This window comes from Aulostomus chinensis, chromosome 5, assembly GCF_037954235.1.
Source record: "Aulostomus chinensis isolate RoL2024-O1b breed Wild chromosome 5, RoL_Achi_v1.0, whole genome shotgun sequence".
NCBI lineage: Eukaryota > Metazoa > Chordata > Actinopteri > Syngnathiformes > Aulostomidae > Aulostomus > Aulostomus chinensis.
The window spans coordinates 12,234,431-12,257,865 of NC_141324.1; the positions used below are offsets into that span (position 1 = coordinate 12,234,431).

Below are 23,435 nucleotides of genomic sequence, written 5' to 3' on the forward strand. Positions count from 1 at the left end.
GCTAACTGACCCCTGCAGAACAAGACTATGACATTGGTAACAGAGAATTGCTAGCAGAAAAACTATCTTTGGGGGAATGACGGCACTGGCTGGAGGGAACTAAAGTTCCATTCCTTGTCTGGACAGACCACAAAAACCTGGAGTACATCCTCACAGCAAAACACTTAAACTCACGTCAAGCCCGCTGGTTACTCTTTTTTTTTTACAAGCTTCAACTTTTCTCTCTCCTACCGCCCTGGGTCCAGAAATGTCAAACCTGATGCTCTGTCCTGTCAATTTTTGAGGGAAAATTCCCCTGTTGAGGCTGCCCCTTTTCTGCCCCCTTCCTGTCTTGTTGCCTCTCTCTCCTGGGACATTGAAGAGAGTCAAAGCTGCTTCAGTAGACCAACCTGGATTCAGTGCTTGCCCCTCTGATCGTCTGTTTGTACTGCTACATTAAGGTCTGAGGTTCTACAGTGGTCACATTCTTCCAAGCTCACCTGTCACCCTGGGGTACACAGAACCAAGGAGTTCTTGGCTTGATGGTTCTGGCGGCCGACAATGGAAGAGGACGTTTGTGAGTTTGTCAAAGCCTGCCCTATTTGTAATCAACACAAACCATCTCATCAGGCTCCTGCTGGTCACCTTCATCCACTCCCCATACCCCATCGTCCCTGGTCACATATATCCCTGGATTTTGTCACTGGTCTTCCTCCCTCTGACGGTAACACCACCATCCTCACCATAGTTGATAGATTCAGTAAGATAGCACTTTTCATTCCCCTTCCAAAACTCCCCTTAGCTAAAGGGACTGCTGAACTTCTCCTTCTGCATGTTGTTCATCTTCATGGAATCCCTGTCAATGTAGTTTCTGATCGAGTACCCCAGTTCACATCCATATTTTGCCAAGAATTCGCAGTCTGTTGGGGGCCTCTGTTAACCTGTCCTCTGGTTTCCACCCCCAGTCTAATGGCCAAACTGAAAGAAAGAATCAAGAAATGGAAACCACTCTCCGCTGCCTGGTATCATGTAACCCCTCCTCCTGGTCTCAACAACTGGTTTGGGTTGAATATGCCCACAACACCTTGGTCAGTTCAGCCACTGCTCTCCTTTTCAATGTTCATATGGGTATCAGCCTCCTCTGTTCCCTGCTCTTGAAAAAGAGGCTTCTTGCCCTTCTGTGACAACCTTCATTCAGCGCTGTCAACTAGGGCCCGACCGATATGGATTTTTTTGAAGATGCCGATTATTGGAGGAAAAAAAATCCGATAACCGATTAATCTGCCGATTTTTTAAAAATTTAATTTTAAAATTGTGTTGATTTAGGTAATATATATAGATATATATATCTATATATCTATATATATACAGTATATACTTAATGTTTTCATATATATAGAACAAATGGCTGCTTTTGAGCCTTTCAGACTTCCAGAAAGATGTAAATTAGAGGCAGAAAATTAATTTCAAATCCTTTTTATTGCTGAAGCATGCAGCATATTAACACAACAACCATCCTTAACATAAGGCCAACAACAATGAACCATTAGCTGTTTAAAATAATAATAATAACAACGTGCACAACAGTAATTCTTACATCCAACTATTTTGTTCATCATCTCACATCTTTGAAAACAAACAATGAAAAAACAATGGCAAAAGAATGAGGTATTTTGTGTGGGGCAAGAATTATAAGAACAAAATTAAAATATTCATGAGGCCCTACTGAAATTCAAGGCACCATTGGTGGTGGTGGTGTTTTTGTTTTGTTTTGTTTTTAAAATAAAGTGCAAACAATAAAGTTAACGTACAACTCTTTTGCTCATCTTACATCTTTGAAACAAACAATAAAAACAAACAACTGCAAAAGAATGAGGTAGTGTGGGGAAAGAAGTATAAGAACAATATTAAAATATTCACAAGCCCCTACAACTGTGAATTGCTCTTAATACTCCCAATTCAGCAATGACAGGTTGTAATGGAGAAAGCACAGCTTTTCTGCATTTTCTCCCTTGAGGGATCTGCGCTTCTCATCGTAAATGTTACCAATGGTGCACCCTCTCACTTGGTACAGAAGAGGGTGGACACTCTCTGTGAGTTGAGACCATCATTAATGATCAACTGCAGGGTATGAGCACAACAGCTCATGCCAGGCATCTCCGCAAGCCTCATGCCTTCTACCATGATTGCGCCGTTGTCCCTCAGCACTAGGTGGACGCGCAGTGTGTCAACGTCCCATTCCTTTAGTAAGGTCAGGAAAGTCTCACTGATATATTCTCCTGTGTGGGACCCAAACATTGCCTTAACATTCAGCATGACCTGGACTCTCTTCCAGTTATTATCAATAAAACGAGCAGTTATGCTCATGAGAGATTCAGCTGCTCCAGACCAACAGTCTGTGGTAAACGCAATTGTGTTTCCTGCATTTTCCACTGAAAGCAGTTGCTTTACTCTCCTGGCAACTTGAGAATACATTTCATCCATCAAATGAGTGTGGAAATATTTTTCACTTTTCAGAGGATATCTCTGTGCTGCCTTGGCCATTAACCTTTTAAAGCCTATACCTTCCACAAGTGCATAGGGCAGGATATCAGTGGCAATCATTTCCATGATTAATTTGTCAATCTCCTTTGTTCGTGGGCCATCAGGGATCCACTTTGTGGTCCTATCAAACACTTGTGCGAGTGAGGGCTGAGTCTGGGACAAGCCTGTCTGTGCCTTCTTGCCCTGTGAATTCAGATTCAGATACACCTCACTGTGTTTGGTTCTAAGGTATTGCCATAGGTTTGTCGTGTTTTTTCCCTTCCGTGTGGTTGATCCCTGCCTTAGAGAAGCAGCACAAATATTACAAACTGCTTCACCAGAAGCATCCTTGGTGAAGTGGTCCCACACCTTGGTACGCTCACTTTCCTTTGACATCTGTAAAAAAAAAAAAGAAAAAAAGAGAGAGAACAGTGAGACATAAGACATTAAATATGCATTGTTTAAAAGAATCTGTATAGTTACATGGGCCATTTTCAAACTCGTGGCCTACATTTAGCATTTTCCTTAGTTGTGTTTCTGTTTACATGGTTTACACTGCACCCCTGGCTATTTATTTATTCTCTGCTTATTATTCAGACTGTAGCGGGTGTTACTGTGAGTCTGGGACTATTTTGTCAACCTCCCACACTCACACACGTGATCCTCTATGAATAGCCTAAAGAAATTGAATAAATAAATAAAAATAAACCTAACTCATGTGTCATAATTTCACTATCAACTCTAAGGTGTATACGTTTATTTCACAAACTTGTTTATTTACCTCTGAGGCGGACACAGTCTCCTCCGTGAGTCCCTGCTGCTGCCTGCTCGAGTCCAGTCACTCTGCTGTGCTGTGAGGTGGTTAGTGAGTTTGTCATGAAGTTGGTGCGCCCTCTACTGGACAAATAGCCTAATGTTGGGTTGGGGGATCCTTTCAAAGGGAAACCATGTCTTATTCCTAGCATTTTATTTCTGAAAAAAATTGGCGATTATCGGCCAGTTTAGGCCGATTACCGATTATTCTCAAACGGGCTATAATCGGCCGATTAATCGGTAGGGCCCTACTGTCAACGCACCTGGACACAAGCCTGCAATTCCCTGCAGTGCTCTGCTGATCGCTACACCACATCTGCCAACCGTCACTGCTCACAAGCCCCTGCTTCCCAGGTTGGACAAAAGGTTTGGCTTTCCACCAAGGACCTACCCCTCTGTGTCGAGTCCAATAATTTGGCACCCAGATTCATTGGTCCATTCCCCATTGAAAAAATAATTAACCCAGTAGCAGTGAGACTCGAGCTCCATCAGTCTATGCACATTCATCCCACCTTCCATGTATCCAGAATCAAACCTGCTCCAGAAAGTCCCTTGGTGCCTCCAATACCTCCGCCTCCCCCTGCTCACATGGTTGAACGCAATCCTGTGTATGCTGTCCGACGCCTTCTTCGTTTTCACCGCTGAGGGCGAGGCATACAATATTTGGTTGACTGGGAGGGCTATGGCCCAGAAGAGAGGTCGTGGGTCCCTGCCTCTTTTATTGTTGACCCTCAACTCATTGCTGACTTTCACCAGAGAAACCCTGATCAGCCCTCTCACATCCACCACTGTCAACTCCCGTGGTTCTGCCCTCTCTCAACAGCCCCGCCCTTTTTCCCCAGTTCTACTGAACAAAGAGGAGGAGGAGAATCAGGAAACGCACAAGAAGCAGGAAACTCAGAATAATCAGGGCACTCAAGATAACTTTGACTGGATGGATGTTCAGGATGATCAGAATGGGTCTCTTCCCTGGAGAACCTCCCACCCCTCCCCGGGTATGGAATGGTCTGCTTCACCTGAATACTAGTCCTCCACCTGTTCCCCCGCCTCCCACCAACCCCCGTTTTGGGATGTCAGGAGCCATCCCTTGGGGGGCGGGGGTTGCTCTGTCATGGTTTGCAATTTTCACCACTGGGTTTTCTGTGTCACCCTGAATGCACCACCACTCACTCACTCACTCCCTCAGCCAACCTCCTCTGCCAATCAATCTCAATCACCTGCACCTGTCCCCACGCTATATAGGTCTCCCTCTCCCTTTGTTTTCTGCCAGATTGTGACGCATTCATGTGTGAACTGCAAGTCTGCCTCTGTTTTTCCTGTTTTTTGGCTTGTCTGTTTTTTGCCAGTTCCATTTCTTTGGAAGACTTCTTCAGTTATCTGTTGGCCCTGGAGCTTTTCCCATACTCCCCTTGCCATCTTAATGACTCCAAACTGCCTGTTCATTCCCCACCTCCAACGCTCACCCATTAGTTATTTGGAGAAGGAACACTGCTTTTGATTACCCGTTTTTTCAGTTAAGCTGCATTTCCCGGCACTACCTGACTGAAGGTCATATCCAATTCCACTCCTGTTTCAAGTGCGTTTGCATTTGAGTCCATACTCCCCTCCGTTTCACCTACCCCCTCCCAATAAGCTCAGTTATCTGACTACGGAAATCCAGTCTTATTCACTGCTCTGAAACATTAGCCTACACAGGAAGCTGTGCCATGGCTCTATCTGGCTACTACGGTTTAGACAATGAAAAAGAACTACGTGATCTGTGACAGTTGGACAGTGCTCGCAAAATGTTAGCAACCAGCAGACTAAGCTATAATGCTGCAATTTCTGGATGTATTTTTCTGAGTCAGGTCGTCCTATCACACCCATGTAGAATAAGTAATATAAAGTGCCATAGGGATGATATATTTTTGTCAGGCACCTCTATACACTGGTTTTGTTTAGCAAGATCATCTTCACTAAAGAGGAAAAAGAAACTCCACTTATGATATGATTTGAACTGTAAATTAAATTGTTCAAAGTAGAAAACTGATTTTATGCTATGAACAAACTACACTGTGGATATATGAATTTAAGGTTACCACACCTTACTTAGCGCTTCTATTTTGGTGTGATGTTTAATGTCCCTGTCAACCTCTGGTCTTGCTTTAGGCCCTTGTAATCAACTAGTGTTATTGGTACACATAAAACACTTTGAAATTCACAAGTATGGTATAACTAGTGCATTTTATGCCATAAAACAAAACCTCAAAGTAAACCAAGCTTGTGTTAACCATAGACCTCATTTAAGGCATTAACTTGGAGATGAGATTCAACAATACCATATCTGAATTTGAGGACTCATTCCTAAAACTAACAAATTTCATATAAGCTCAGGATATTTTATTCTCTTGAGATGCAAATCCTGCTTTTACATACAGTGATCATTCTATTTTCAATTTTCAAACGCAAATAAGAAAACAAAAACCATTTTTCCATTTCTGAAACAGAAGGTACACTGACCCTGATTTATTGTCCTGCTGATAGCAACCTCTAATTGCCATCCATCCATCCATTGTCTTCCACTTATTCCTGTTAAGGGTCGCGGGGGGATTGGAGCCTATCCCAGCAGGGGCGGGGTGGGGTTCCCCCTGGACAGGTTGCCAGTCTATCGCAGGGCCAACATATAGAGACAAACACCTTCCATTCACACCTACAGTCAATTTAGAGTATCCAATTTGCTTAGTCCCCAATTGCATGTCTTGTGTCTTGACGGTGGGAAGAAGCCAGAATACCCAGAGAGAGCCCATGCAGGCACGGGGAGAACATGCAGACTCCACACAGAAAGATCCTGTGCCCGATCCGGGACTCGAACCCGGAACCTTCTTGCTGTGAGGCGACAGCGCTAACCACTGCACTGACACCTCAACCTCTAATTACGTATCATGTAATGACGTGATACATGTCCCCTCCTGGAAATATTGTGATGTGCACAAAATCTCCTGACACTCATTTCAGAACATCCTTGCTGCATACCTAATTGTAATTAATTAGTGGAAATGCCCGCGTACGAAAGATTTTGAGCTATCGCGTCTCTTATTAAATCCTTGTAGGACTCCAGGGACACCATCTCGTCCAGGCTTCAACCTCGCTGCCAACTGAACCTACTACTGTTTTGCTAAAACCGCCAAAACGTGCTAATCACTGAAAAAAGGCTGAAACACGGCTGCCCGGTATTCTGCTTCTCCTTGTAAAAATATCTAAAAAAAAATTCTCATTTTGGATTGAAACAGATTGAATTCTTCGTGTTTATCTGGGGAAAATAAAATCCAGAATCGATAAACAACACAAAATCCAATTTTACGGCTGTTTTTGAATGGAAAATGGCTCATATTAGTTTTTTTTTTAACCTGCTACATGTTTTTGTTTTCCGATATGCCTTTCAGAATAATAAATAGAATGAACGGAAGATACACGGACTAGTGATGAAACAGTAAGCTAATATCAATCATGATTTTAATCACAATGTCCTGGAAATTTAGCCTATCCTCGTGGTTCAAATTGTCTCTGGAAATTATTCCAAAAACCCAAATTTACCAGCAGGTTCCTGGTGTACAAATCCTTTTAAATCAGAGTCGGATAAGATTTAAATGTTTTATTTATACACACTATGTCTTTGTGTTGTTTATGCCAGCCGTCCTGCTTCAAGCCCTGCGTAAGCAGTCAGTGCAACAGTGTTCTTCCGGGCATCTGGTTTGGCTGATGGGCTGCTGTAGTAGATGAGAATCCCACTAATGAAGTGAACACATTGATCAATGTTCGCTTGTGTTCCTTTTATAGAGTTAGGGTGGGGACACTTGAGGGAATGAGTCCACACTGCTTCATTTTCTGCAGAAGCTCTTTCCGGATGGACAGATGTTTTCATTCCAAATCAATTCTTTCCTTTATATGAACTTCTTTGGGTTATTTGTATTGCCTGTGTTGTTGCATTAACTCTGTATTACTCATGTCTTTCAAGTACATTTTAACAAAATACAAAGACAGTAAATGTTAAATTTGGTTCTAATGCTTAAATTCTTCTCTCTGCTAGGACTGAAAAACCGAACCAGGAAAGCCTTAGGCTTAAGAAAGAAAGACAAGGATGCAGACACAACGTGAGTTTGCATACGCACACAAATCAAACCATACCATGTATCACTGAATACAGCAACAGATGAATGAGCCTAAGCATGTGTTATGAAATCTTTTTGGTAATTTTTGCTCATTTATTAATCAGGGTCCAACACCCATTAAAACAGATATGCTTTTGACTAGGAAACTGTGTGATGTGTGTTTATGCCTCAGCAGCCATGTCCAGAGGCATTATGTTTTCAGCTTGTCCATCTGTCCATCCATCTAATCCTCATTCCTTTTTATCCTCAATATCCTGGGAATGCCTTGAGAGGATTTCTTCAAATATGGCACAAACATCCAATTCAACACAAATAATAACTGATTCAGATTTGATAATCAAAGGTTATAGATCAAGGGAACTGAGACTTCAGAAACAAGAACCCAGTGTTCAGTTAATTATAGCAATATTTTATGAAGTGATGACATTTTTTATCCAAAAGTTCAAAGGTCAAAGGTCAGCTTGAAAGACAGTAACAAGAATACAAGTATTTAACTCACAAAATTTCAAATTTCTCAAGGTTGTTAATAATTTGCAGCTATGATTAACCCTTTTGTTACCCTAATATAATAATTGTAATTGTTTTAGCCTGAAATGATCTTCATTATTATTTTATTTCTAAAATTGGCATAAATGTCATCATCAGTCATTCATTTGAAATGGTTGACCACTGAGCATTTTTGGTACACAATTTGGTTGGTTGGCTTGGTTTTGTCGTCGTCTTCCGCTTATTCCTTACTAGTAAGGGTCGCGGGGGGGGGGGGGGGGGCTGGAGCCTATCCCAGGTGGCCTTGGGTGAGAGGTGGGGTTCACCCTGGACAGGTCACCAGTTCATCACAGGGCCAACACATAGAGACAGACAACCATTCACACTCACAGTCACACCTACAGTCAATTTAGAGTATCAATCAGCCTCGTCCTCTCTTGATGTCTTTGGACTGTGGGAGGAAGCTGGAGTACCAGAGAGAACCCACACAGGAACAGGGAGAACATGGAGACTCACACAGAAAGATCCCACGCCCGAGCCGGGACTCGAACCTGGAGGCCACAGTGCTGACCACTGCACCACCGTGCAGCCCTGGCTTGGTTTTATTTTGGTGAATTGCCTTTGATAAATAGAAATAGTCTTTTGTGAGTTGAGGCACATCAAAAACATGTTTGTTTATGGCTGCTTGTGTTCAAAAACTTTGGCTTTCTTTAGGTCAAGATCATGAAATCGTTTAGGAACGTGTATTAAAACTCAATGAAATAATTTAAAACAGTACCAAGATGTAATTGCAAGATATGAAACTCATCAGAATATTTCAGTATGGCTAATGCAGATACACAAGTTGTTATTTTTCTGTCCTTGTCTCTTCACGCAGGTGCTCACCTGACAAAGAAGGAAGTGGAAGTGGAAAGAAAGGAAATGTACGACCACTTTTTAACTCAAGTGAACATTTCAGCTTCAGCTATACTCAGAATGTTATGCAGGGATATTGTTTATCACAACTTGTTAATATTTAAAGGTGGAGTCTGTAGCATGGTGTGTTGGGGCTCATTAAACAACATTCACTCAAAATGTTTCATTCAAAAGAATCCACGTTACCTGAAGTGCATATTCCTTGCCCCTGAAAAAAATACTGCGTACTAAAAAGATAATCACCAGCTAGCACACACTAAACACAACGACAAGTTAATTACTGGGTAGGAGCAGCTAAACGCTAAGTAGCAAAAGCTAAATGTAGCTAAACTAGCACAAGCAAACTGGCAGTATTTGTCACTAGCCTGTCCGGCAGAAAGCAGGCCCACATCATTCCTCATCCCCAGCCTCTCCTTTAGTGTTTGAAAGTGAGTGAAAGCCACACTGAAATTCACTCTCCTTCTGGATTGAGCTTCATTTGCTTGATATAGCCCCTCAGTAGGGCTGTATTTCTTTTTCTTAACTGCTCCGTGTGCACCAGCCATTTTCTCAGGAATAAATTTCGTCCAGTCGCCAAGAAACATTGCAACAACAACAAAAATACCCATTGAAATAGAGGCAAATTAAGGGCAGTGTCACTGCAGACACCACCGTGAGTCACCACTCATGTCAGAGGCACATAAATGTTGATTGGGCAAGATGAATTTTGTATGAGTACATAGTTTGTTTTGGAAGGAAAATGCTGCAGACTCTACCTTTTAATGTCAAATTGTCTGTTAGTTATTTCAGTTGATATGACACTGTACATCTCCTAATACAATGTTCTAAAGGCATCTAGGCCAGATTATTTAAAACACTGGTTTGCCTTAGTTTATTCCCTCAATAAAATCTGGCTAACGTGTGCGATTGTTTCAAACCTTATAAGCAAATTCATCACATTGCAATATTATTACTGTTGTCAGCAAAGATGAGAATAATAATACTTAATGATTTCTTCTCATTTTTTTTTGTACAAAAGATCTATTTGGTTATAATGCTGCGCTTTCTTTTTGCCGTGTTTTGATAGAAAAAGGCCAATGGAGCGCCCAATGGTTTCTATGGGGAGATTGACTGGGACAGATATGTAAGTATGCACTGCAGACACGCATGCTACATTTACTATGGCATCTCTGGTAAGACAGGAGAGTCACATTAACATGCACTGTGAAGCTTGTGTGGATGGTAACGTGTAATGTTGTCTCTGTCACAGTGAGTGATGAACTTCTCTCCCTTCACCAGGCCTCTCCTGACGTGGATGAGGAGGGTTTCAGCCTCCGTCCCGGGGACGAGGGAGATGATATCCTTTTTGAAGGGTGGAGGAGCATTCTTGTCTGCAAAATTGTCGACCTGTGTGGGTCAGTCTCATTGGACCTGTGTTAAGAAGGTCTCACGTGTGTGTGTCGCCGAAGTGGCGAAAATCCAAAAGAGGGAGCAGGCAGCTGGAGAGAGCTGCAATAGTTTGGATTGGCTTTCTAGTTTTCACAGTTGTCATTGGATCAAAGGGTGACCCACAGTTCACAGGCATCTGAAGGTGTTGCTCCCAGCAGGTGTATGTATAAAATGGATTCATAGTGAGCTTGTGATACAGAGGAACATTTAGCCCAGACAGAGCAGGCGTGACAGTTACAGCAGCACTGCTGCAGCACGCCTCCACACATAGAGACCAAACTGACTTGTTTTGAAATGATGTGCTCAAAAGCCAGCTTGAAATGCGATGTAAAGTTAAATCCGTCTCCATGCTCTACTTTGTCCTTGACGAGTGTTCACCTGCTTCTAGAGGGAAGCACTTCTTCTCCTCCAGCGATTCAGAGGATGATGAAGAAAGCAAGAAAAAGTTCAAAATTAAGATAAAACCCCTGGTGGCGGATAGCACTAAGTGTGTCCCTCCATCCATGGAGGAGCTCAAAGCCTCTGTCGGGGGCCTGGCACTCTCACCATCTCTGGTGAGCGCTGCTGATCAGCACTCTTGGTGAAGGACATGAAACCGCAGGTTGATGCTGCAGTGTAATCTGTTTGTCTCACTCTGTTTTGCATTTGTGTCTTACTTATGTGCTGTCCTCTTGTAGAAGAGAAGTCCGGTAAGCATATTTTACTCTTCTTGTGTGTCACCTCTTAGGAGACTCTTGATAACCTCCCATCCACTTTTCCGCATGCTGTCTGACACTCAGTGTTTGTGTCCTTTATCACCTTGAAAGACCTTTTTTTTGTGTTGAGCCACAACTTTACTTGACCCTCCCCGGCAAAGTATCTGTGTTACATAATGCACATAAACATAACACGTATACATCCAGATCTCTAAATGAGCTGGTGTGTGTGTGTGTGTGTGTGTGTGTGTGTGTGTGTGTGTGTGTGTGTGTGTGTGTGTGGGCTGGTATTGTCCTGCTATTCTCAAGGATGTTATGGCTCATGTTGCATTATAAAGACTTTGCAGTGAAAGTAAAGAGGTGCAGTGTGTGCAGTTTTAGTTGGTGTCCATTTGACTGATTTGTCACTCGCTTTCTGACCCAGGTCTGTTCTCTCTTCCTTTTTGCTGGTCTCAGAGACGCAGCCCGGTGAGTTTCTGGCATCACCTGCTGGTTGCTGAGGAAAATGTCCTCCCCATCCCTCTTTAACATTGTGCACAGCAGAATTTTACAGGATTAGCAGCAAAATATAACTTTGAAACACTCAAAATCTGAAAACCGAGAAAAATATGGCAACAGGGTTACATTAGTAGCATTTCCAACAGATGTTTGGATGTTCATAGATTTTGAATTTATATGAATTATCTGCCTTCTTTTAGAAAAATCTTTCACTTACAGAACAATTAACTTATTTAATTAGCATGTCTTTGAAATATGTATCCTCAGTATTTTTGTGTTTGGATTTATTTTGCAGGGGCAGATAAAAAGGAACTTATCTTGTAAGTGCATCCTTTTCATTGACCCTTTGCTTGTTTTTCCTGCTATTTATTAGCCATGTATTTGAACTACAGAGACATAGCTGCTTCTGTTTCTCCTAGGTGAGGAGATCGCTCGACCCAGACGCTCTACAGCCACACCAAGTCCCGCCCCTGATATTCCAAGGTCTGTGATAATGGTTGTCACAAGAATTTCTTCTTAATGACTTTTAAATGATAGAGACTGGATCCGAAGAATCAAAGTTTAAGTTGTTAAGTTGATGTTGAAGTCGTGCATCCATGGTTTAGTTCATTCAGAGCAGCATTAGCTTTGTACCTCTAAGGATTGTTCATATGTTTCAAAAATGATAAAAAGGGTGTTTTATTTGTGAGGAGTATCTTGCTGAAAAAATGTGTAAATCTCATGAAATTTTTGTTTGCCATAGAGCTGATTTTCTGCAATAATCCAAAATCCAACATAAAAATCCCACTGACCTTTGCTCGAGGGAACCCATGGTGATGCTGAATTCCACTCTATACCCTTCCACAGGTTGGAGTCAACACTCTGTGTTGGCCTTGATTGATGATAGAGCCTCATTTTTAATATTTTGTAATAAAAACAGCAGATTTTCTAATAGAGTTCCTTTTTTCAGTCATTTCAAAATGTTACTTCACCCAAAAAATGTTACTTGTCTCGCACTTCAAATATCATTCCTAAGGTAACAAATACACTTTTTCCCTCCCACATTACTTATTCATGGCTACAGAATGCAGAATGGGACAGCCACATATATTTAGCTTAAAGCCGACTAGCGATGAACTGGAAGGGTTGTAGTTTGTTTTTCACCCCAAATGTTTGCAGATTAGTGAGCACGGCTTGATAAAGAAGGCCTGGATTACACCAAATGATGCCCTTGAGAGTTTGTAAACGGACCTTTTTGGGTAATTTTGCTGTTGTTTGTAGTTGGTGGCCATGAATCACCATCAGCTTCAAGTTAGATACACATACTTGACTCTTTGTACATTCTGGGATCACAAAGAAGTGATGCAGGAGAGAAAACATGTCTTTATGAGCTCAAGACACCTATTTGTGAGTAGTTGAAAGGTAAAATACAGTTTTAGGTGATTTATCACTTTAAATCTCGAGCAGACAATGATCATCACACGTGTCCCCTTGCAGTGACAGGCTACCACAGAATGTTCCTGCCTTCTTCGGGCTTCCTTCAGAGACCAAATATGCCAGATATGATGGTATGGGATGTCACTTCACATTAATGGTTTGACAGTTTTTCAGATCTGACACTGATTGTTTATCTGACATCATCCAATCCCAGTAGTCCCTACTGATGTCTGGGGGGACACGAGACAAAGGTCTGAATCACCTTTGAGCAGGAGTTTCCCAGCGGGAGGTGAGCTGACATGAATTGTCCTCAGACCTGACATGAGTGGTCCTCAGACCGTATCAGTATTTTTTTGTAGAAATATTGAGATGATGCGTATTCTTATTGCAGCTCCTCCTCCTCTTCCTCCAAAAAACATTCCATCAAGAAGTCAACCTTCGGAGTCTGCAGGTAAATTCCATTTCAATAAGTGCATTGCATACTGAGGATATTCAGGTATTATTTTTGCGATCCAAGTTCTCTGTCATATTATTTGTAGTTCATCTACCCAATGGAAGGGCAGCTCGCAGCTCCGCTCCTATCTACCTAAACGTCCTGTCCCCCGCCTCCTACCGAGCCTCCCCGGCCCCTGACCTGGATGATGTCTTTGGCCCAGTGGACAGCCCCCGCACCAGTGAAGACACCCTGTCTCCCAGATGGGTTACGTTCACTAGTGACCGACCGCCACCACCTGATGAACCAGCACCACCACCTCCACCGGATTCTCCTGCTCCAGATACACCATCTTCCACACCCTCCACACCCTGCCTCTCACCCGGACCACCACCAAACGAGCCCCCCCCAACACCTCCACCATTTTCTCCTGAGTCCCCTCCTCCTCCTCCTTTCACACCACCAGACTCACCCCCTTCCATCCTGCTTGGACCTCCTCCTCCAGATGAACCAGCCCCTCCCCTGCCGCCTGACTTCTCTCCGTCAAATTCCCCCCCTGTCTGCCTGGATGAGGAGGCGATTGATGAGGAGGTGCTGCGATTTGTAGAGTACTCATTGGCCCCTGCTCCTATCAGCCCTGTACCTCCTCTGCCAGCAGAGCGGAGGTCCCCTCGGGCAGGAGTCATTTCCCCCCTAGTTCTGGGGGGAAAGAGGACTCCAGAGGGTGTTTACCTGAGAGATGACATCCCAGACTTCGTTGGCTCCCCTAGAGAGATGACACCAAGTTTCAGGGGCACACCACCTCCTCTTCCTCCCACTACCTACAGGTCTATTATGTCTTCCCCTGGGCCTTATTCAGGCAGCAGTGAGTACTCTAGCCTACTTACCTGTATTTACACGTATCAGCAAGTATGATTGCTGAAGTATTTTAATGGGTCACCTCATACAATTATGCAAATGAAAGAAAATGCTTAGTCTTATTTGCAGTCCATTATAGTGTAAGCTGCGTGAGTATTAAAAAAACAATGAGAAAATTGGTGTAAGGGGACACCTCATGACTCTTGAAGCACATGCTTGCTATATCTCACACATTGTTCAAGTGTTTCTTTTTTTGTCGTTGTTTTTAGTCAGGGCCTGCACACTTAATTAATACTGATATGATTATTTGACCATGAGGTTATGTTATCTGTACATATCATTTGTCGTCTAAAACACGTTTTTCTTTTCATTGCTGCATTTGTTATATACGATTATCTCTTTACATTTTTTTCAAAATTTAAAAGACTTCAGAAATTATTGACTTGAACATCATCAGACAGTAATACAACCCAAGAAACTTATTTCTCAGTCCCAAATTGTATCTTTCTGTTTGCTACCTGTTTTAGTAGGATGTGTGATTTACTGCAATCTAGTGGTGTGGTTGTAAAGTAACAGCCTATATTTTTGCAAAATACTCCTCCAGTATTTCTTCAGTGTATAGTGCGCCATTTTCTGTTTCGCTTCTACCTTTTTTATATTGATATTTGAATGTCTCATGGTGGTGAGTTTGAGTGAGGATATGAAGAAACAAATGATGCTCAGTTGAGGTGAACTTGTCCTTTGTGGTGAGTTTTAGCACTCATTTGTTTAGTAAAGAGAAATTGGTGGCTTTTTGGAATTAGCAGCCAGTCAGTGACAGCTTTCAATCACTAAATGAAGAATCAAGTGTGTGTGGTAGTAATAATTGTAGAATTGAATGCTCTCTCCTAAAAGGAGGGTAGGATTTGATACTTTGTGAAAATTACACTACTTGAAATATTGGAGTTTGAATGAAAATCTCTTGCTGCTGTTTTGTTAAGGTACTACTAACCACACACACATATTTGACATGTGCTGCAGGCCCTTCGTCTCCAGCTCGTCCTGCCACTCCACAGTCTCGAGGTAGTCCGGTTCCCCCTCCACCTCCTCCTCGACCTTCCTCCCGACCAAAGCTGCCTCCAGGAAAACCAATCACAGATCTGGTACATATACCTGTTCTCTCCTTCTCTTTTCTTATAGGTCTTCTTTTCATTGATACTACTAGTTCTTAACATAAGCAATAGGCTCTGCAAATTATCATTCTTCCTTTTGGTCTGTTTGTGTTGGCTGGAGCTTGTCAAATAAGACTCCTGGGTAGCAAGTATGCTATCTAGTTGAGTTCAAAGTAAAAAAAAGTCAAAGTCAGCTTTATTGTCAAATGTAGTATTTCTGCACAACATACATCACAGATGAAATTTCAGTCCTCTCGGACCCACGGTGCAAACAGGCAGTGTTCTCCCAGCTGCTATAAAGCTTTCAGTTTTTTTCTTTTGATCATCACTCTTTTCATACACACAACACACACACACGCACGCGCGCCCACGCACACACACAGTCGTAACAAAACAAATCCTATAACACACTCATGAAACATTCTATTATAATCATTACAGTTTCAGATGATGTTGGTGTGTTATCACTCATTGTCATCTTTTTCACAAGAATCATATGATGTGTTACGTACCGCTTCCAGACTCGGCCCTTCAGCCCGCCAGTGTCAGGCAGCCCCCCACCTTTTGCTCCTCTGGCCCGGGCAGAGAGCTCTTCCTCCATCTCGTCCATTACCTCGCAGAGTGCAGCATCCACCCCAACCTTGGGAAGGGATCTAAACACGGGTAAATGCCCAGCAAATCACCATGATCTAGTTAGTCCGGTCACAGTCTGTTCCCATGTTGTCGTCAGCTCATTACTGTGTCCTTGCCTCATGGTTCTGTCCCATGATTCTCTCCTCCTCATGTGTCTGCTCACTTAGAGGCCTCACAGCCTCTGGTATGGTTCGACCACGGCAGATTTTATTTAGCTTTTGAGGGTGAGTGAGTCTAACCATGTTGTTTACTCAGTGTCCCCTAGTGCATGGACCAAAAGAACCTGTCCTCTTTTTGAGCTGCTTTTGTTCAGTGATCAGTAATATTGGTGCCTTTCATCTCCCATGTCCCACATTCACCTGCCATCTGCAAAAGTTTTGTCTGATGACTTGTGCGTTGTTTTTTTTTAACTCCCTGATCCCCTGTAACCCGCTCACAGACTGTTTTAACCAAGATATTTATATGAAAGCTATGTTTTATATCTATATGTTTATGTGTTTAGGATGCTCAAGAGGACCCAGCCCACTTACCATGGGACCCCAAGACACTCTACCTGTGGCAGCTGCCTTCACAGAGACCATCAATGCCTACTTCAAAGGCGCTGATCCCAGCAAGTATGTCCACGTTTCTTCCTTTGCACTAGTCAAGCCAAGTCAAGTCAATTTTATTTATATAGCGCCAAATCACAACAAAGGTTCTGATGACACTTTACAAGTAGAGCAGGTCTAGTACCACACTCCTTCAGTGAATTTACACCCAACAATTCTCCATCAGCAAGCACATCAGGCAACAGTGGTGATGAAAACCTGATACATTTCCATCCATCCATCCATCCATTTTCTTCTGCTTATCCTGTTAAGGGTCGCAGGGGGGCTGGAGCCTATCCCAGCGGCTTTCAGGCGAGAGGCAGGGTTCACCCTGGACAGGTCACCAGTTCATCGCAGGGCCAACACATAGAGACAGACAACCATTCACACTCACAGTCACACCTACAGTCAATTTAGAGTATCAATCAGCCTCGTCCCCTCTTGATGTCTTTGGACTGTGGGAGGAAGCTGGAGTACCAGAGAGAACCCAGACAGGAACAGGGAGAACATGGAGACTCCCACAGAAAGATCCCGTGCTGGAGCCGGGGCTCGAACCCTGAACCTTCTTGCTGTGAGGCCACAGTGCTGACCACTGCACCACCGTGTTGATACATTTTATCCTCCTTTTTTAAAGATGCATTGTTCATGATGATGTATCTCAGGTTCATTAACATGTGACAGCTACACCAATAAAGCCATCTTCCCTCAGCACCGCAAAGCTCTCCTCAAAAACATCTTGTTTGTGCTCTGTATTATACTTGAATTGTGGCAGTTACAATACTAACTTCGAACAGTGGATTGTAATCCAAGTCCCTGGTATGAACTTCATACTTGAAAACTGTTTCAAAATGTAATAAATTAATATATGAAACAATAATGCTCTATAATAATAATTGCTCTAGAAGAATACAATTTTAATTTAAGTTAAAGCTGAATTTACTTTCGTAAAACAAATAATCACTTAGAACAAAACACAGGTCAGTGTTAATGATGCTCCATGCATCTGCAGTGCAACAGGACCTGCCAGCAAGGCACAGTCATGTGACAGCATACTGGGACCTGGCAACATATCTGACACTTAGATCTAATGTGAAACGTTACGTCTGCCTTTTGCTATGAGACGAAATCCTCCACCTTCATCTTGTTGGGCAATTTTCTGTCCTTTGAGAGTAACAGGATAGTTTCAGTCTTTAATTTGATGAATGTGTGCACTGATATGCAAAAATGTTCTTGACAGGTTTTAGTTATATATTTTTTTTAAAAGCAATAGCGTAGCTACCTAATGTTAGTCGTTAAAATCATCATAGGTTATGAAGTGAGCACTATGTAAATTTAACACAGCCAAATCTTGTCAATCTGAAGTACATGGATGGTGGTTTTTAATTACTGCAACATCATTCAGTACTGTAGCTCAGTGATTGAAGGAAACTTGGAGGACCAACAGTTCACGTATTGTAGCTAATGCAGCAGAGGGGAAATCAGCGTGCTTGGTTTTCTCACCAATGGCATACAGCAGTGCAAAGCTGTGGTCTACCGCAAATGGAGAACAGGTTATTTTTGTCTAACTGTAACATTTGTTTGGCCACACCTAAAATATATCTTCTATTAGGGGAATAAGAGAAAAAAGAAGTACCAAGTGAAAGAAAATACAACAACAAATTTCCAGGACAACATTTGTTCTCCAGGCTATTGGTTCATTTTCATCAATTTACAGATATTTCCATGATCAGAAAACTTGCCTCTAAATTTCCAGGTTTTCCTGGACATGTGGGAATCCTGTTATTGGTTAATGATGTGGTAATTATGTATAAAGACAATTACAGGTAGGATAAGAGTTTTAAAAAATGAGGGATCTTTATAATGACTGTAGACATTTCTAGCAACTACAGTCACATTTTGGACTCTAAGTCTGAGTATTAAAGTTTTGTATGGGGTCCATTTGAACCTCTGAGTTCCATCTCCTTTCCCTCTCTGTCTCAGATGTGTTGTGAAGATCACAGGGGAGATGGTGCTGTCCTTCCCTGCAGGCATAACCAGACACTTTACCAGCCACCCAACTCAACCTGTCCTCACCTTTAGCATCAGCAACTACAGACGACTGGAGCAGGTCCTCCCTAACCCACAGCTGCTGTGCTGGTAAGCATACAAACATCAGCTGAATTAAATTGAATGTATGCATATGAATGTATCCTTTATGTCTGATTTGAAACAATTATCGTTAAGGAAGCAAAAACATATGCGCCTTTCATTTTTAAGTGAGCCTACAACAGACAGTCTGGACATCAAGGAATTCTGGGTGAATATGCCAAACTTGATGAGCCATCTAAAGAAAGTGGCAGAGCAGAAGCCTCAAGCAACGTACTACAATGTGGATATGATCAAATATCAGGTATTCACCCCTTCCTCCATCCATCCATCCATGTGTAAAAGCAACCAGCTGATCATTTGTTTGTGTGTGTCTTAGGTGTCAGCGGATGGAATTCAGTCCACCCCTCTGAACTTGGCAGTGAGTTGGCGAGGAGACGCCACCAGCACAGACCTTAGAATAGACTACAAATACAACACAGAGGCCATGGCGTCCCCCATGCCACTACACAACATCCACTTCCTGGTCCCTGTTGATGGAGGCATTGCTAAACTCCAGGCTATGATACCACCTGCCACCTGGTGAGAATTGCACACATTCAGGGCTTCAGGACCACTGAGGCAAAGTCACAAGTATTCAATGGCAGTATCAATTGGTATCAAGGAAGAATTGTCCTGAGGGGGATGACATTTGAACTATCACAAACTAAGATATCAAAACTAAGATCCTAAATTCAAAGTTACATAAAGATAACATGTTAAAAATCCTTTGTATTGAACACCATTTGAAAACTAATCTGCACTAGTTTGGAGATGGTCCTGTAATCTTTTGCTTGACTTGATGTGTTTCAGACATTAATATGTCTTTTGTGATGTGGTATTATTTCACGTAAAGGAATCCAGAGCAGCAGACAATACAGTGGAAGATCCCCAATCTCTCTCATCGCTCCGAAAATGGAGGCAAGTATGCATTTTTGTTTTTTAAAGGAACACGCTGACTTTTTGGGAAACACACTCTTTTTTTTGTCCTCCCCAGAGACAGACAAGAAGAACAAGAAGATAGACACCCTTCTCCCCTCTGTGTGCATGTCTGGCTCTTGAGATTTCAGTCTCTATTATCATTGTCCTGTTTTTCATTAACCCCGCTTCAACCATGTTCCAAAAACTAACATCAATGCTGTGTGTGTTGTGCAGGAGTAGGGGCTCTTCTGGGCCGGTTCCAGATGACAGAAGGTCCCTGTAAACCCTCTCAGCTGGCAGTCCATTTCACCAGCGAGGGAAGCACTCTGTCAGGATGTGACATCCAGCTGCTCGGGAGCGGCTACCGGCTATCTCTGATCAAGAAAAGATTTGCTGCAGGTCAGTTTGAGTGCATGGCCTGCTCATTGTTGATCAAACTGTACTATTCTACTAAACTAAAACACTTTGACTTCACAGGGAAGTACTTGGCTGATAATTAGCGGACCTGTTTGTGAATGGAACCAGAAGAATCTATGGCATTTTACTGTGAAGAAAATTGATAATCCCACATGTAGTGCATTTTAAAAGTTATCTTTAGTAACCTTAAGGCTTATTGGTTGAGATATAACTTATACAACTGATATTATTCAGTAGGCTGACTGCTGCTGAGTTTATGCAAGTCAATACAATAAATAGTTGCACACTTGGACTTTCTTGTGGGCTTAGATGGAGTAAAAATCAGAAAACCTTGACTCCTTGATCCTGTTAATCATAATTTTGGATTCAGACAGTGTCGCAGCCTTACTCATTCCAGTTCCTTTCATTGCAGATGCACTGTAAAAGATGATAGATTATATAATATAAAAACAACAAGGTGGAAAATGTACAAAAATATGTATAATAGGATGTGCAGATGTATTCCAATAAGTAACAGGTTACTTGGTGATATCTGATTTATACTGCCACCACAAATCAGATTTTTTTTCCAGCCATGTGTTCAATATTTGTGTCTGAGCAGAATTTGTGTGTCACTGTAGAGCCCCGTCTGTAAGTGTAGAGCCCAGTCCGTCTGTCTAAAAGGGTGACTGGTCAGTTACTAAGCTGAAGGTGCTTTTATATGGGGATTAGAGTCGTCCCTTAATGCTAAGTGCATCATAGGACATTTTGAGCAGAGAAAGTGCTTTTTTTCTTTTTTTTTTTTGGAAGCACATACATCATAGTTTGTGGAGAAATTATTAAAATGCAGGAAATTATTGAATTTGGAAAATTAATTCATTTTCGTGTTTATTATTACATTTTTGACCCCCATGAGCTGAATAAAAACGTTTACCCTTAAAGGACAAAAATGCGCCCTCCATAAAAACTTTTCATGAATACAATTTTCAACTTTGTTTTGTTGTAACCACCTTCCGCCCTGATTATAACTACCAAATATTGATCATTTTAAGATTTTTAAACCTCGCAATGCCATTTTCTTCACATAAAGCCTCTGTTTCTTTGCATGAAAAATACACACAAAACTAAGCACACTAAGTAAATTGTTTTGGGTAGTTATCACTGCCTGTTATTGATTAGCAACAACATCGATTTTGATTAATTTTTCTTTATTCAACAGCGTGAGATTCTTCAAAAATGTTCCTACTCTTTGAAAACAATATTGTCCCTGTCATTAAACTGCTATAAAAAGGGAACATAATACAGTTTTTCAGGGTTTTGTTTAAACAACTCCAGCCCTGATCGTATCAGCACTGAATTCATTCATTTTCAGAATTGTAACCCTTTAAATGCCCATTTTCTAAAGGGAAAATTAATATCACCATTTATTCTCCTGAATTCAGGTGCTCTGCTTTCATTTAAACTGCTGTTATCAATTTTTTCAGAATGGTTTCAGTAACAAATTCCAATAGGAAGGGATTGCATGAAGTGATGAAATTTCCACTAACTACAGTCCTGTGATGTTTCAAAGTTTCATGCCACAAAATGGTACTTATTTGGCCAAATCCAAGTCTCATATGTTTTTAACCCCCCAAAAAAGGAAACAAACAAACAAACAAAACATTGGATGCCACCACATGGCAAACAGCAAAGCAACACACTGCTTTTAGCTGCTTTGGAGTTGCTTGTTTCCGTCAAAAGTTGGCTAAAAGGATGTCAACCCAAGTGAATGTTGCAACAAAATCTGCTCATAAAAATAAAAAAATGTAAAGGTTTTTAAGGCAGTGAAATAACAACGTTGTATCCAGTCCTTGTTTCAGCTCCCTCAGAGGGCCAAAAAAACTTTAGTTTTATAACAAAATGTAGATATGTGGTTCCCTGTATCAATGTAAGGGTAATTCTACAAGCAATTAGCAATCACCCCCTGTTTTCTGGTTGGCTGAAAACATAGAGCAGAGGTTGTTATTTTCTGTATTTATACAATGGAATTTTTTGGACATGAATACTTAAATTTGCTCTGATCTATGTGTTAATAATTTCTTTACAAAATTCATGTGCTTGTAAAAAAGAAACCCAAAAAACCCTCGTCATCTGTGAAGCCCAGTTGATGCTGCCAGACTTTTATATACGCAGCCTTTTGATGGCATTTTACCGTTAAAGGGACATGTGAGGGACACATATTTGCAGTTTCAGCTGTTTGTTCGACAGGATAAAGACATTACGTTGCCCCATATGGGTGTGTGCAAAGCCCAGTTTGGGACATTTACTGTGGGCCTTAAGATGTTAGGTAGAAAAGACAATGTGAGTGCCATATTGTGGTGAAGAGGAGGAATACCGAGGGACCTGGCTGACACCACCGTTAACGCTGCTTGATTTTTGAGGAGAGATGTTGATGAGGATTATCGGCGGACATCCCAAAGTGACAAAAAGATGACTATATATGTCCCTGCTGTTTAGTTCTCTTCCTTATCCATTATGTTGACTAAATAATTTTCTAATAGCAATATTTAAAGACTTAAGTGTAAAAAGTGTAGATACAAAGCAAATATTTCTCTGGGCATATGGAAGTGTCCATGATCGTCTCTTGGTTTATTGATGTCAACACTCATGAGGTGTTAGGTTACACAATTCTCTTGTTTTACATGTGTGGGTCTCCTGTACAAAACTGAAGTTGATGAATCACTCCAAATGGTGCCGCATGAAATCTGCATTTGTCCATCACCAGTTGTTTCAATACAATATCCATGTCACTAAGGTCACAATGCGTGTTATTATTGTATCAACAAGAGGAGACGTTCTGCCTTCACTTGCCTGTCTTGCTAATTGTTGAGGAACTCATTGTCAAAGCATTTGGCATGTATTCATGAATATTCCCACTAACTGCTGTAGCTGTGACATCATCCTGTGTTTGACTTGCACACAGGAAAAACCTTCAACTTCATTGACAAAATATGTCATCATGGCTTTATTCTCCATGTGTTTAAACATCACATGTTGACTGTAATATCTCATTGAGTTGATATTGGGCTTCAGAAAAAAATAAAAACATCTTTGGGTTTAGTGGATTAAATAAGAACAGAAATAGTTAAAAAAAAAATTCTGTTAATGCTTGTTTTTTCTTTGCCTTATTTCTGTGGACTTCTGTGAGATTTTTATTTTATTTTTACACATTTTTGGCTGTATTTCTTTTACTTTCTTTTAGACACAAAATATGCAAACATTTCATGTAAATTTCCCATCCAAAGATTTTGAAAGTAAATATATGAAAAGAATCATAATATAATACCTTTACTTGGTAATAAATAAGAGGAAATAAGAGACGTCTCTCTCATTTGTATGAAGTATACGAGCATAATGTCCCCAATATTGAGCTTCTCGTGGTGTTTTTCTAA

The 23,435-nt window shown here is 41.5% G+C and overlaps 1 protein-coding gene across 1 annotated transcript in view; it reads left to right on the plus strand.

Annotated features, from left to right (window-relative positions):
* The window catches only part of LOC147261217 (SH3-containing GRB2-like protein 3-interacting protein 1), a 36,109-nt gene extending 12,766 nt beyond the window's left edge, over positions 1-23,343 (plus strand). The window contains exons 2-23 of the mRNA XM_086203167.1: positions 7,382-7,445; positions 8,827-8,872; positions 9,931-9,987; positions 10,143-10,200; positions 10,671-10,846; positions 10,970-10,981; positions 11,444-11,455; positions 11,781-11,805; positions 11,905-11,968; positions 12,962-13,032; positions 13,116-13,190; positions 13,293-13,352; positions 13,441-14,199; positions 15,213-15,334; positions 15,865-16,006; positions 16,479-16,590; positions 18,544-18,699; positions 18,820-18,952; positions 19,028-19,230; positions 19,544-19,608; positions 19,843-20,007; positions 20,086-23,343. Of these exons, the coding sequence (XP_086059293.1) occupies positions 7,382-7,445; positions 8,827-8,872; positions 9,931-9,987; positions 10,143-10,200; positions 10,671-10,846; positions 10,970-10,981; positions 11,444-11,455; positions 11,781-11,805; positions 11,905-11,968; positions 12,962-13,032; positions 13,116-13,190; positions 13,293-13,352; positions 13,441-14,199; positions 15,213-15,334; positions 15,865-16,006; positions 16,479-16,590; positions 18,544-18,699; positions 18,820-18,952; positions 19,028-19,230; positions 19,544-19,608; positions 19,843-20,007; positions 20,086-20,108 (2,600 nt within the window). The 3' untranslated portion in view covers positions 20,109-23,343. The remainder of the gene's footprint in view (positions 1-7,381; positions 7,446-8,826; positions 8,873-9,930; positions 9,988-10,142; positions 10,201-10,670; positions 10,847-10,969; positions 10,982-11,443; positions 11,456-11,780; positions 11,806-11,904; positions 11,969-12,961; positions 13,033-13,115; positions 13,191-13,292; positions 13,353-13,440; positions 14,200-15,212; positions 15,335-15,864; positions 16,007-16,478; positions 16,591-18,543; positions 18,700-18,819; positions 18,953-19,027; positions 19,231-19,543; positions 19,609-19,842; positions 20,008-20,085) is intronic.
* Positions 23,344-23,435: the final 92 nt, after the last annotated feature.